At 43.0% G+C, this 13,090-nt stretch overlaps 2 protein-coding genes across 2 annotated transcripts in view; one reads left to right on the top strand and one right to left on the bottom strand.

Annotated features, from left to right (window-relative positions):
* The window catches only part of plekhh1 (pleckstrin homology, MyTH4 and FERM domain containing H1), a 77,753-nt gene that overhangs the window by 16,017 nt on the left and 48,646 nt on the right, over positions 1-13,090 (top strand). Inside the window, exons 3-4 of the mRNA XM_089004037.1 lie at positions 10,199-10,240; positions 11,472-11,526. The gene's annotated coding sequence lies outside the window, so the exon portion shown is untranslated. The remainder of the gene's footprint in view (positions 1-10,198; positions 10,241-11,471; positions 11,527-13,090) is intronic.
* On the bottom strand, positions 3,588-9,418 carry zfp36l1a (ZFP36 like 1 zinc finger CCCH-type a). The gene is made up of 2 exons (XM_089004649.1): positions 9,133-9,418; positions 3,588-7,064 (listed from the first exon to the last, which is right to left on the bottom strand). The coding sequence occupies exons 1-2, from the start codon at positions 9,181-9,183 to the stop codon at positions 6,168-6,170; spliced, it is 948 nt and encodes a 315-aa protein (XP_088860775.1). The 5' UTR covers positions 9,184-9,418; the 3' UTR covers positions 3,588-6,167.

Genomic DNA, 13,090 nt, shown 5'->3' with positions numbered 1-13,090 from the left:
ATAATAATAATTTTGAAGATGATAATAATGTTAACAATGATGATAATAATAATAATAACTTTGGAGATGATGATAATGATAATAATGCTAATAATGATGATAACGATAATAATAATAATAATAATTTTGATGATGAAAATAATAATGATGATAACGGTAATAATAATAATTTTGATGATTAAAATAATAATGCTAAGAATCATGATAATAATAATAATAATAATAATAATATAATAATAATGATGATGATGATAATAATTATAATGATGATAATAATGATAATAACAATAATACTGATAATGATAACATAATAATGATAATGATGATAACTGATAAAATAATGATAATAATAATAATACTTTTGAAGATGATGATAATGATAATAACAATGATGAAAACGATAATAATAATTAAGATTACGATAATAACGATAATAATAATCATAATGCTAACATTGATGATGATAATAATAATAACAATAAAGTTACTGATAATGATGATAATGATAAATCAGAATCAGAATCAGAATACCTTTATTCGTCCCGCAATGGGGAAATTTAAAATAATGACAATAATGATAATAATAATTAAAATGATAGTGATAATAATAATAATCATGTTAACGATTATAATGATGATCATGAAAGTCATGATAGTGATAATAATGATGATAAAAATGATAGTGATAATAATGATCATAATAATAATAATTTCCTCTTCCTGTCATCACTTTGCTGATGTGTATTTCTCCACTGCGAGACTAATAAAGGCTAATCCAATAATAATAATAATACATCTTTTTCAGTCAACGGCAAGGTAAAAAAAAATTGCCAAGGTTATTGGAAACCCAAAATAAAGGTATCAAGTGGACGCTGTGAGTTTGGCGTGACAAGGTGGCAATCCGGGAAGACGAGCGGAGATTGCGAGACGTGTTTTTGCGCGTGTGCGGCGGCGGCGGCGACGAGGCACCAAGCAGGCAACAAGGAGAGGCCTTCATGGGTCAGCTGTGCCGGCCGGGTCAGCACCCTCCATTGTGCAAAAGGGGAAGGGAGCGTTCCTCTTCCGGATCTTTTGGCGCAATCTGAGAGAAGATAAACACATGCCAGCGGATGGGAAACCGTGAAGGGAAGGGGAGCGGCGGCGGGTGGCGGCCATAGCACAGGTTGGAGGGAAAACGCGAGCCAGGATTTGGCTAGCTATTAGCTATCTAGCTGGCTAGCTATCTCGCCGGCTAGCCGTTAGCCGGGAATTGAAAAATGACATGAGTGCCATTCCCAAATTAGTTTGGGTTTTTTTATTGTTTGGGTGCGGATAAAGCGCTGGCCATGGTCTCTGGCAATGTTTTTTTTCCCTTCCACAAGGGAGCAGCATTTCCATTTTTTATAATAATAATAATCATAATTGCTAAGCGCCTTTCAAAACTCTCAAGGTCACTTTACAGTCACAGGACAAGTTTTTCAGTGGGTGAGCAGCGGCAGCCACACGTGCCAGCGTTCACTCAACCCGGAAATAACTCAAATAGATAGAAAGCTAGCGACCGACCTAATAACGCAAATAGATAGAAAGCTGGCTGGCTAGCTAGCTAGCTAACAACTCAAATAGATAGATAGAAAGCTAGCTAGCTAGCTAGCTAATAACTCAAATAGATAGAAAACCAGCTAGCTAGCTAATAACTCAAATAGATAGAAAGCTAGCTAGCTAATAAGTTTCCATGTTAGCGCTTTGTGCCAGCTTCAGCTGTTGTTCAATATGTATTGCATTGTATTTTGTACATCTAGCCCCATTTCAAGCTCAGATAACTCCAGACCCATAACATTTAGGAATTAAATGAGAAGAGAGTCTAAAGTTTGTAACGCTGATTTGAATGTTGATGTCATCCTAAAACTCAATATTCCGTGGGTCCTGGAATTTGAGTGACAATGACAAAAACCCTGGCACGGGTTGCTGAGATGCATTCACTTGCCGTAGGACATTTTAAAATCCAATAGAAAACGATGTACCCAAGATTGCATGACTTATGCGTTTCTTTTCTATGATTTATTAAATATGGATTTATTATCGGTCATCCGCTGTAACCCACGGCCCGATTTACGCGGCAACAGTCGACTTGATGTTTGAGTTGAGAATCGATAGCGTCCATGTTGATTCTACGCTTACCGGGAACACCGTTAACTTCACTTCACTGGACTAACCCTTCGCCATCATTGATCGCCGATCAATAGGCTAACGTGTACTTTAGAGTCAAAAGTTTATCACCAGCCGGGTCAGTCGCCTCCGTGTCGCTCGCCAATCAACCAGCGCCGCCGTGAAACACCCTAAAGAAATGTGGCGACCGTTTATAATGCTAGCTGTTAGCTAACGCTATGACAACTAAGCATATTTTCCTGCGAGGAGTTAGCATACCTGACATAAGATGTGTGTCAACATTTTTTGGGGGTATGCTAAATGCTAATTTGTCAACAAGACCATGTTATGCCACATGTTAGCATATTGTCACTTTAGACAATCAACGTCTCGCGCTGACAAATGGAAAGCACGAGACGTGAGCGTATTTAACGTGCTATGTTAGCATATGTCACATACCTAACATAAGATGATCAAACCTAACTAGCGTCAACAATTTTTGGGGTGATGCTAGATGCTCGTGTGTCGAAAAGACCAGGCGGGGGCTATCCGGCGTCTCCGAATTAGCACCTTTTCATGTGAATGTTAGCATATATTGGAGAGAATGTCTGAATACATTCCAATGCTTGTTGTTAGCATACGTCAAACACTTTTTATCCAAACGTGTTTCGATGATCGTAAGTACTTTTTAATGAGATGTTAGTTTCTCGCATTCTATGCTATACGTTAGCATGTTACTTTCCCGCGCTTACAAATTTTAACCATGAGGCGTGAGCGTATTTAATGTGCTATGTTAGCATATGACATAAAGACTGAGCGTTACGAAACGTTAGCATTTGTTTGCCAAAGACGGCAGCATCAAACCGCGTTATACAATAGCACATTGCACACCGTCCAAGCTTATTTTTATGCTAGGCATTAGCATACATCGTCGATGTGATTTTGACGCTCTTTCACGAGCTATCAGCATGTCGCTGAACTAGCTTTTTTGCATGAAACATTACGATAAACTAGCATACGCTATTAAATTTGCCATTAGCATAGCTTACACAACAGAAATATGCTCGGAATTTATTCCAACCGTTTAGAAATTCATTCGGAACGTCAGAGCGCATCCCCCCCCCCGAAAAAGCTATTTGCTATCTATTCGCTGTTTAATTACCTGGGCGGCTATCTAGCGATTAGCTATATAGCTGGCTGTGACTGTAAAGTGACCTTGAGAGTTTTGAAAGGCGCTTATAAATGAAATGTATTATGATTATTATTAATATCTATTAACTAGCTATTAGCTAGCTAGCTTTCTATCTATTTGAGTTATTCTGGGTTGAGTGAATGCTGGCGCATGTGGCTCCCGCTGCTAACCCACAGAAAAAAAACTGATCCTGTGACTGTAAAGTGACCTTGAGAGTTTTGAAAGGCGCTTATACATGAAATGTATTATTATTAATATTAAAATGCAGTCACAACGTTTAGGCCTCAAAATTCAAGGCAAGCACAGCTTTTAATCAATGTTTTTTTCCGAAAAATACGGGGTTTATTGACTTTGAACTGCAATCAATATTTTACAAAAAAAAAACAGTCAACAAGTAAGGACTGTAGTGACAAACATGGCTGGAAAAAAAATACATTCAACTGTTTTTGTCGTTTTTTTTTGTATCCCCCCCGAAAAATTGCCTGTTATTTATTTCTTCTTATTTTTTACTGAACATGTGAAGGCAACAGGAAAAATAAACAGATCCTCCGTCCAACTCAGCTACCTGGAATGTACGCAAACGAGGCACTTGAACTCATCTTTTTTTCCCCTCAGGCCATTTGGTCACAGCAGACTGGGTGAAGAGGAGCCACGTTATCCCACAAAAAAAAATAATAATAATAATAAAAAAAAAGTCTTGAAAGCACTCAAAACGTGTAGCTCGACAAAAAAACAACAACATCCAATTAAAAATCAGCAAGATTGTTCCATTGGAATTGCAGTTACGCGGGAAGACGTGAAATAAATAATCAAAACGGCAGTTTTTTTTCCTCTTCTTGTCGCAGTTTTCAATTCATTTTTGACAACAAAATAAAAGCGTAGTTGCAAGAAGAAATACAATATATTAAACTGTGGCGTAAAACAAACAAAAAAAAAACAAAAAAACGACAAAACGTCTTCACAATCTTTAGATTAATATGGAAGATCATAATTTAACATAAAAGAAAATATATTCTATTGTTCATTATCCAGATAAATACAAAAATTAAACAACAAAAAAAAAGAAGAAAAAAAACGCATATTGATCACCAATAAATATGTTCTGATAAGTTAAATAAGCAGTGACAAGCAAAAAAAAACCTTCTGTCTAGAAAGTTCTCAAATAATAATAATAATAATAATAATAATAACAAATAATTATCAAAAGGAAGAAAATCAAGAGATTGGAGATCTTGTCGAGTGAGGTGGCTAATGATGATCAGCTTAATAAAGATAATTAATAAAATAAAAAAAGAAGCCAGTGACCAGCAACAGGATGAGAAGAAAAAAAAATAGGGGGGGGGGGCACCAACTTCCAGTTCCAAAGTCCTTCCTGCAGACTCACACGACCGACATCACAATGACATAAGCACAAAAGTCCATTTACCCTCCACGAAAAACACACAAACCACGTCCCCTAGGCACTTTTTCAATGTTTTTTTTTTTTCGTGTTCTAGTTTTTGGATGGCAGGGAGAAAAGGCAACTAGTGCAATACAGCCCCCCGGTTTGTTCCCAAGGCCACTCGTGCTGCTACAGAGCAAAAACAAAACCAAAAAAAATGGCGGATGAAGAATAAAAAAAAATAGGATGTGTCAATTTTCAGTTTGATTCCTTTCTGGTTGGTTTTTGCTTTTATTTTGGCGGGGGGCACGGTGGCACGTAGGAGGGCACTTTTTATTCTTGACTTCCTGGAAATGTCAAAAAATGGCATTTGTGGGCAGGGATGAAATTTCATTTGTGAGGCACGAAAGTTGTTTTTTTTGTGGGGTTTCCTTCAGAGACACAAAAAAATGATTCGTGTTAGGCTGATTGTTTTCCAAACTGAGGCTTGGGGGCCCCAAAATGGCTCCTGTGTGTTTTTCAATGGGGTCCAAAATTCAGTTTTCAAGTCACATTTTTTTTGCAGTCGTATGGTTTTCCCAAATGATTGACAGGATACGGCCCAAAATATTTTGAGGATCTCCGTAAATCCTACATAGGTCTCAAAGTACCCGGGTCAACTTTTCAAAAATAAAAAATTATTTTGGGGGGGGGGGGGGGGGGGTTTAAAGGTCACCAAAGTGAGGCACTAAAATGATTGTACACAAAAAATAATTCATGTTAGGCTGATTTCCGTTTTCCAAACTGAGGCTCGGGGGCCCAAAATGGCTCCTGTTTGTTTATTTTTTGTGGGGTCCAAAATTTAGTCAAATTATTGTGGTCGTATGGTTTCCCAAATGATTGGCAGGGGGCGGGACGGGGGCAAAAAAATATTTTGGGGATATCCATGTTAGATTTTTGAAACTAAGGCAGAGATCTCCCTAAATGTTACATGGGGTGGCAAATTTTCTACATGGGTCTCAAAATAGGTACCCGGGTCACCTTTTTAAAAAAATTGGGGGGGGGGGGGGGGGGGGGGGGGGTGGGGGGCAAAGGTCCAAAAGTGTTTTGAGGTTCCCTAAAGTGAGGCACTAAAATGATCGTTCTTATAGGTTTTCCAAAATGGGGTCCTGGGGCGGGGGGGTGTTCCTGGGTCGTAAATTCATCAAAAGGTTTGGGGGCGGTCGGTCTTAAGGCGGTGTTAAGCTTCACACCCTCTGGCACGGTAGGCGGAGTCTCACCTGTGAAGTCAACTTCAACCCCCCCCCCCCCCCCCCTCATACCTTTTACACATGAAAAAAAACTGCCTCGATGGCCAGTGTGGAAGGGGAAAAGGGGGGGGGGACCCCCTGCCGTGACTGGCTCCATCCCCGAGCCCCAGGGGGGGGGGGGGGTTTCTCCACGCGTCCAAAAAAAAGATTTCAAAGAGTTAAGAGAAGGCGCGCCGCGCGTCTAGTCATCGGAGATGGAAAGGCGGCTGAAGATGGGGAGTCGACGGGAAGTGTCGAGCGTCGGCGACTCGGAGCCGCTCAGGCTGCCCCCGGAGCTGCTCTGGTAGCCCTCCTGATCCGAGAGGGAGTCCTGCGGGCTGGACGGCGACTCCAGCATCGCTCGGAAGTAGTCGGTGGGGGAAGGCGGGGCGGCGCCCAAAGCCGGTCCGAACAGGTCGGCCAGCTCCCGGCTGGAGTAGGCCGAGGGGTTGCCGTCGTCGGGGAAGAAGGCGGGGGGCGGCGTGAGCGACGCCGAGCTGGGGAAGCCGGCGAAACTGTAGCTGTGCTGCAACCTGGGCCGCTCCGTCCCGCCCGAGGCGCCGCCGCCGGGCCTGAGCGGCGGTCCGCGGCGCTCGTCGGCGTTGTGGATGAAATGGCAGCGGGGCCCGTAGGGGCAGAAGCCGATGGTGTGGAAGGTCCGGCAAAGCTCCGTCTTGTACTTGGGGTGGCGACTCAGGCTGCGCACTTCGTGGACGCCGTGGGCGAACTGGCACTTGTCGCCGTACTTGCAGGCGCCGTTCTCCTCGAAAGGCCTGCACAGCTCCGTCTTGTAGCGGCTGGAGTTGACCTGGCCCCCCGTCGGGCTGCCCGGGCCCGGGCACTTGTGCAGGAGGCGCTCGCCCGTCTCCGAGAAGGAGCGGTCGCGCGGACGCAGGAGGTTGTCCTTGAGCGGCGGCGAGCGCTCGCCCGCCTTGAGGCTGTTCACGAACTGGTTGTGGTTGAACTTGGCGCCGCCGCTGACCGAGTGGCGCCGCTGGTAGACCCCCGGCGAGCCCACCGCCTTCCGGTCCGGCAGGGCGCCGGAGACGTTGGCGTGCGGGGCGGCCAGGTTGCCGCTGTAGCCCAGCAGCTTGTTGTTCTGGGGGGGACACACACAAAACACCCGCTTATTAGCCACATTTCAACATTTGGGAGTTGGCCCACTTCCGCCCAATACCCCCAGCGGCTTTCCCAGCTGCTTTCGGGGATTAAGTAAGCACTTTTTTTCATACTTGGGTGCCGGTAAAGCGCTCTGGCAACTTTTGTACATGTTAGCGCTTCGTTCTATCTTCAGCTGTTGTTAAAGCGCGATACAATCCAATCTGCATGTATTGCATTGTATTTTAAACAGCCGCCCCCATTTCAAGCTCAGATAACTCCAGACCCATATCACTTAGGAATTAACTCTTTAAAAAAAAAAAAAGAAGAGCAGCTCCTCTATTTTGTTTCTCTAGTTCTTTCTTTCCTTTCATAACTTTGCTGGTGTGTTACTTCCGGGTAGAGTGAACACTGGCGCGGATGCTGCCGCTGCTCGCCTGCACAAAAAAAAAATCCTGTGACTGTATAGTGTCCTTGACAGTTTTGAAAGGCGCTTAGAAATTAAATGTATTATTATTATTATTGGGAATGTTGGATTATCGCCAAATACCCGGAGAAAACCCACACAAGCATTAGGGAGAGCATGCAAACTTTACACAGGAAGATCGCAGCCTGAATTCGAACTCACAACCTCCCCGGCGGACGCGCTAACCAGTCGAGTGCTGTGTTGCTAGGCCGAAACCCTCTTTAATCTACACAAGGAATCATTTTAAACGGCCGGAAATGGGCCACGTGACTTTATCAGAAACACTTGAAAGTCATTCCTGAGGTGTCAAAGTCAAGGCCCGGGGGCCAAATGTGGTCCACCACAGCATTTTATTCGGCCTGCAAAATCAAATCAATCCTGTGTAATTCCATGCTCGTTTTTCAAGCTAGCTAGCGAGAGATACTAGAAAGAACGAGCTCACGAGCTCTCTTTTTATTCAGCTAGCTGGCTAATTCCTTACATTACAGGTGTCAAAGTCAAGGCCCGGGAGCCAAATTTGGCCCGCCACATCATTTTATTCGGCCCGCGAAAGCAAAAACAACATTTTGCTCGCTCAAGTCCCAACCAAAAGTTCAAATTGTCGCACGTAAACCACAACTTGATTTTCAGATGTTTCAAATGTGCAGACCAGAGCGACCAGCAACATTTTTGTTTACTGACGAAGCCTCTTGGATGAGAAGCGACACCTTCAAAGAAGTACGGATGACTGCCGAACAAACCTTTTCATCCTCACAAACGGCGCATTTATGAAAATCTGGAGCCCGAAATCAAGTCAACTAAACAGCACTGGGTGATGTTCAAGGACAGGCCGGTCACGTGAAAGATTTCCCATTTAACTGCACGCATGCATATTTGTTACACGCACTAGCGATCAGAATGGGACCATTTGCCTCAATTTGATCCAGGAAACCCCCCTGTTTGCGCTTTTTTTCAAAGGTGGGGGTCTTTTTCAGAAGGAAGGGGGGCGTATGTGAGGAGCCAGAGCGGATGCAAGGCCATATCGAAGAACAGCAGCTGGTTTGGCTGGTTACCCCGGTTAGGAATGTGCGCTTGCTTGCTACGAGGAGAATAGAGCACATGAGCTTTTTTTTTTTTTTTTTTTTTTTTTGGGGGGGGGGGGGCAGCAGGCCCACAAAAAGAGGCGGCATCGCTTTAGAAAGACTAAAGTGGCCATCGGGATACACTTCACTATTCACCCGGAGGGGAGGGGGGGCGATATTGGAGGGAAATAAAACGACACATAAAACGAAGCACGTCAGGGCGTCTTTCGGTGCAATGGCGGACACGTGTTCAAACGGTTTCAGACAAATCTGGTGAATGATTACGCGAGCATGTGCTCCGTGTTTTTTTCTTCTTTCTCCCGGCTCGCCCAAGTGGAACGAGCTCCACTTTTAAAGTTGAAATTAAAAAAAGTGAGTACACGGGGCTTGCAGATAAAACGGGGAGGCTGGTTTATGACGGGGAAAGTACACGCCAAGTGGTTATAAACAAGTAGAGAAGGGATCATCAAATCACAAAGAGGGCGTCGAGCGATGCATTCCTCCACACGCAAACAAGCAAAGGAGGAAAAAAGGGGGTTTACCTTATTGATCGCTTCGAAGTCGAAGAAATGCGACACCACGGCTGTGGTCATCTTTGCAGCCGCCAACTCCCCCCTCGAAAAAAAAAATGGTTGTCCAGAAAACAAAAACAGCCGAAATGTTGAATGTTGCACAAGTTGCGCACACGACTTGTTGCCGCGTGTGCGTGATTTTACGGTTTCCCCCTGGCGTGTGCGTGTGTGTATGCGCGTGTGTATGTGTGTGTGTGTGCGTGCGTGCGTGTGCGCGCGTCGATGTATGTTATTGGCCCTGCATAACTTCCCCCAGTGGCCCGCGCTCGCTCCGACATTTGCTTTATAATACTGCAGCAGGAGGAGCCTCGAGCGCGGGGCGTTAACTTTCTGTTGAACTTTTTCTCGCACCCCCATTCCGGTCGCCATCTCCTCCTCTTTTCTTATTCTTTCTTCTTGTGTTTTTTTTTTTTTTTTTTTACTACTCCCCCCCACTTTGAGGTTACGACTCCAGTCTGCGCGCAGCCACCAATGCACTAACTTGCAACGGAAATATGACCGCGTCCAACTTTAAAACAATGTCACCATTTACGGGTTAAATTAGAAACATTTAAAGGACGTAAACATCATTGTGTTATTTTGGCACGTTTAATATCAATTGTACGGCGCTGTCATTTTAATTTGTCCAAATTGGATTTCCGTACATCATTCGAAGCATATTTTCCCTCCATTTTTTCCTAACACTTCCGGTTTGCACACGAGCTGGGTTGGGATCTTTTGCGCATGCGTACATTGATGACCGCGTGAGATTTGGGGGAAATGGCGGTTTGAAATGAACTTTGAAAACAACTATCGCCTTTTTAACCGTATGTAATTTAACAGCGACTAAATCATGTTCAGATTTTATGCGTGGCATCTATATTACTTACGTTCTATTAAGTTTAGAATACAGTAACGAAAATCGTGGCAAATATAAACATACAATAAGATAAAGGTAGTTTGTCCACTTGGCGTTGCCGTTCAATTTATCATCCCGTTTGTCTTCTACTTCCTGTTTAGTTTTTAACCACACGCAAACTTATTTGCATTCTTCCAGCACACTCAAGCAAGCCGAGGAGCTCTTGGAAGAAACTTAAACGTGAGTAAAGTGTGAAATAAAACCAATTACTTGGCGCAAATAATGTATTGATGGTGGCCTTTTGCTGTTGTTTACTTTGGTGGTGCTTATCCTCCATTGCTCTCTAATTAATGCACTCTTTGATTGCTGGACTGTAACATCACCGCTGGGACTTTCCAGCCAAGTCACTTGGTGGTTTACTCCTTTATTCTACTTCACATTTCCCCCTCCTTGTCATCAAGCTTCCAAACTATCCCACCCCCACCCTGTCCCAACCCCATTAGAAAAGCTCAAAGTGGAGTTCATCTCTTCCAGAGTCAAAACTGTTGAAAAGTGACTGTCAGCTAGAAGAAAGGAACCAAACAACTTAATGTTGTCATCAGGTTACGAATGAATAAAGTTACGATCTTTCAAAGGCTTTAAAAAGAGTGAGCAAACATTCTCCATTGTTCCAATGTGCCTTTGAGCAAGTGTCCGTGTGAAGCCGTGTGCGGCGGCTGTTTGAGGGCAAGTGCAAGAAAAAGCATTTTGTGTCTGAAAAGGAGATTTTACCATCGATTATGACAAAAATACATGTAAATGAAGTACATATTTTCAACAAGTAAAATGTAAATTTCTCCACTGTGAGACTAATAAAGGCAAATCCAATATTGACGTTATAATATAATGAGAATAATGGCTGGGATTTTATGAGAAAAGAATACTTGAGTAATGTTATTTCCAGTCTTAACAGACGTATTATAATCACTCCCCAGTCCAAATTAAAATAGTAATTGTCATGCACTCCTCTATTTCATCCATGAATAAAATATAAACTATCGATGCAATATTAGTCACATTTTCCACAAAAATTCAATATTATATATTATACTAGATATACATATATAATATATATAAATCCCATCTCAAAACCCACCTATCTAAAATTGCATTTTCTGTGTAGCTCTCTCTCTTGTTTCTATTTATAATTGTATTTTATTTATTGCATTGTATTTGTGATGATATTTTGTTACTGGAAAGTGACCTTGAGAGTTTTGAGAGGCGCTTACAAATGAAATGTATTATTCTTCTTATGATAAATATGTATTTTGTAGCCTAAGCTTTTGTAGCCTAAGCTTTTCTTCCAATAAAAAGCCGTAAAATGAAAACAAAAAACAAAGTTGCAATATTACAAGAAAATTTTCCTTCCGCCCCCTGCAAGAAACACCATCTCACATTTCTAAAGTAATGTTGTATTTTTCCCTGCCCGCAGGCATCTTTTTTTCTTGAGACCCTGCCGTCACGTGACGCGGATGTCGTTCCATCAGGTAGGACAACTTGATACGTACGCCAGTGAAGTGAGGTCACTTGATTCAACCACAGACACACAAGGACACTTTGAATAAAAGACGCCAAAACCTACACAATTGTGCCGCCCAACATCCCCACCAAAGCTCCCACACCTCCACCTCCATGACGGCGCAGCCAGCGGCCATGTTTGGAGTCAATGTGGAGATTTAGTTACAGCACAGAAAAAAGGAGGAGGGACTGTCACGGTTAAGGGTATCAGGTTGGATTTCTGTGGGATGTTTATGACGACACAGCACTGCCTCGAGGAGGTGAGCATCGAGGGAGTGGAGGTGGTGGGCGGGGCATAACATTCCCTTTTCTTTGCCGACATGGAGTGGAGGGAGGGGCGGGGTCAGAATCAGAAAACCTTTATTCGTCACACAATGGGGACATTTGCAGTCCACAGCAGCAATTTGAAAGGGGATGGGGTGGGGGGAGGGAGGATATAAAAACAAGATATGCCACAGCTAGCATATTGTATCTGTGCGTAAACTTAGAAAACAATTCATAAATTATGACAGTCGAGCTAGTTATCAAGCTACCTACCTAGCTATCTATTTGCTATCTGTTAGTTACCTATTAGCTATTCACTAGCTATCTATTAGCGATCTAGCTGGCTAGCTATCTAGCTAACTCTCTATTAGCTATTTATTTGCTATCTAGCTAGCGAGCTAGCTATCTATTAGTTATCTATTAATGAAATGTATTATTATTATTATTATTATTAGCTAACTAGCTAACTTTCCATCTATTTGAGTTATTGTGACTGTAAAGTGAACTAATAGATAATTAATACATAGCTAATAGATAGCAATTAGCTAGCTAGCTAGGTAGAAATTTACGGACGGCCTTATGTATTCTGCATTCGGGCGGTGGCGGCGAAGGCGGCAACTCGCTAGCTAGCCGCGTTCAAATGTGCAAGGCGGGCTTGATAAATGACGGGAGTGGGACGGCGGGGGCTTTTTTTGTCTTTGCAAGCGGTAGATGAAAGAAACGCACTCATTGAGAGATTGAGGAAAGGGGGGCCGGGGAGGGGGTGGGGTGGGGCGGACCACCTGGCTGCCTTTGCGCCTAACGGTCAACAGAGGGCAGCTTTCTGCATGTAAGGGTTCAGTGTTCAAAACGCTGTCTGGGTGTTTTTTGTCCAAAGCAATGTGGTTTTTTTTTCCCCTCCCGTCGTTGAAACAAGAGACACATTTTCACACAAAATAAATCTCCTGACTCAAAAGACATTTTTAAAAAGTACACAACGGAAAAATCTAGGCCAGCTTTTGTCTCCTGATGTGTAAATGGCAACTGGGTAATTACACCTTGCGCCATCTCATTCTGCAAGTCATCGTACGTCTACAGCGTAGATAGTGCAACAAAAAAAGATCTTCTGAGACCTCGGGGATCTGGCACACCACCCAAGTTGGGAATGGTCGATACGTCAATTTTTTGTGCTTAAATCATTCACTGCCATTCGCAAATTTATTCATTTGTTGAAAATTTAACAAAGAGCGCCATTCCCGAATTTGTTTGGGTTTTGTGTTTTCATGCTTG

This window comes from Hippocampus bargibanti, linkage group LG09 (assembly GCF_051943395.1).
Source record: "Hippocampus bargibanti isolate YZ-2025 linkage group LG09, ASM5194339v1, whole genome shotgun sequence".
Taxonomy (NCBI): domain Eukaryota; kingdom Metazoa; phylum Chordata; class Actinopteri; order Syngnathiformes; family Syngnathidae; genus Hippocampus; species Hippocampus bargibanti.
Note: the sequence above shows the minus strand (reverse complement) of the source record. Positions and strands in the feature narration are given on the sequence as shown.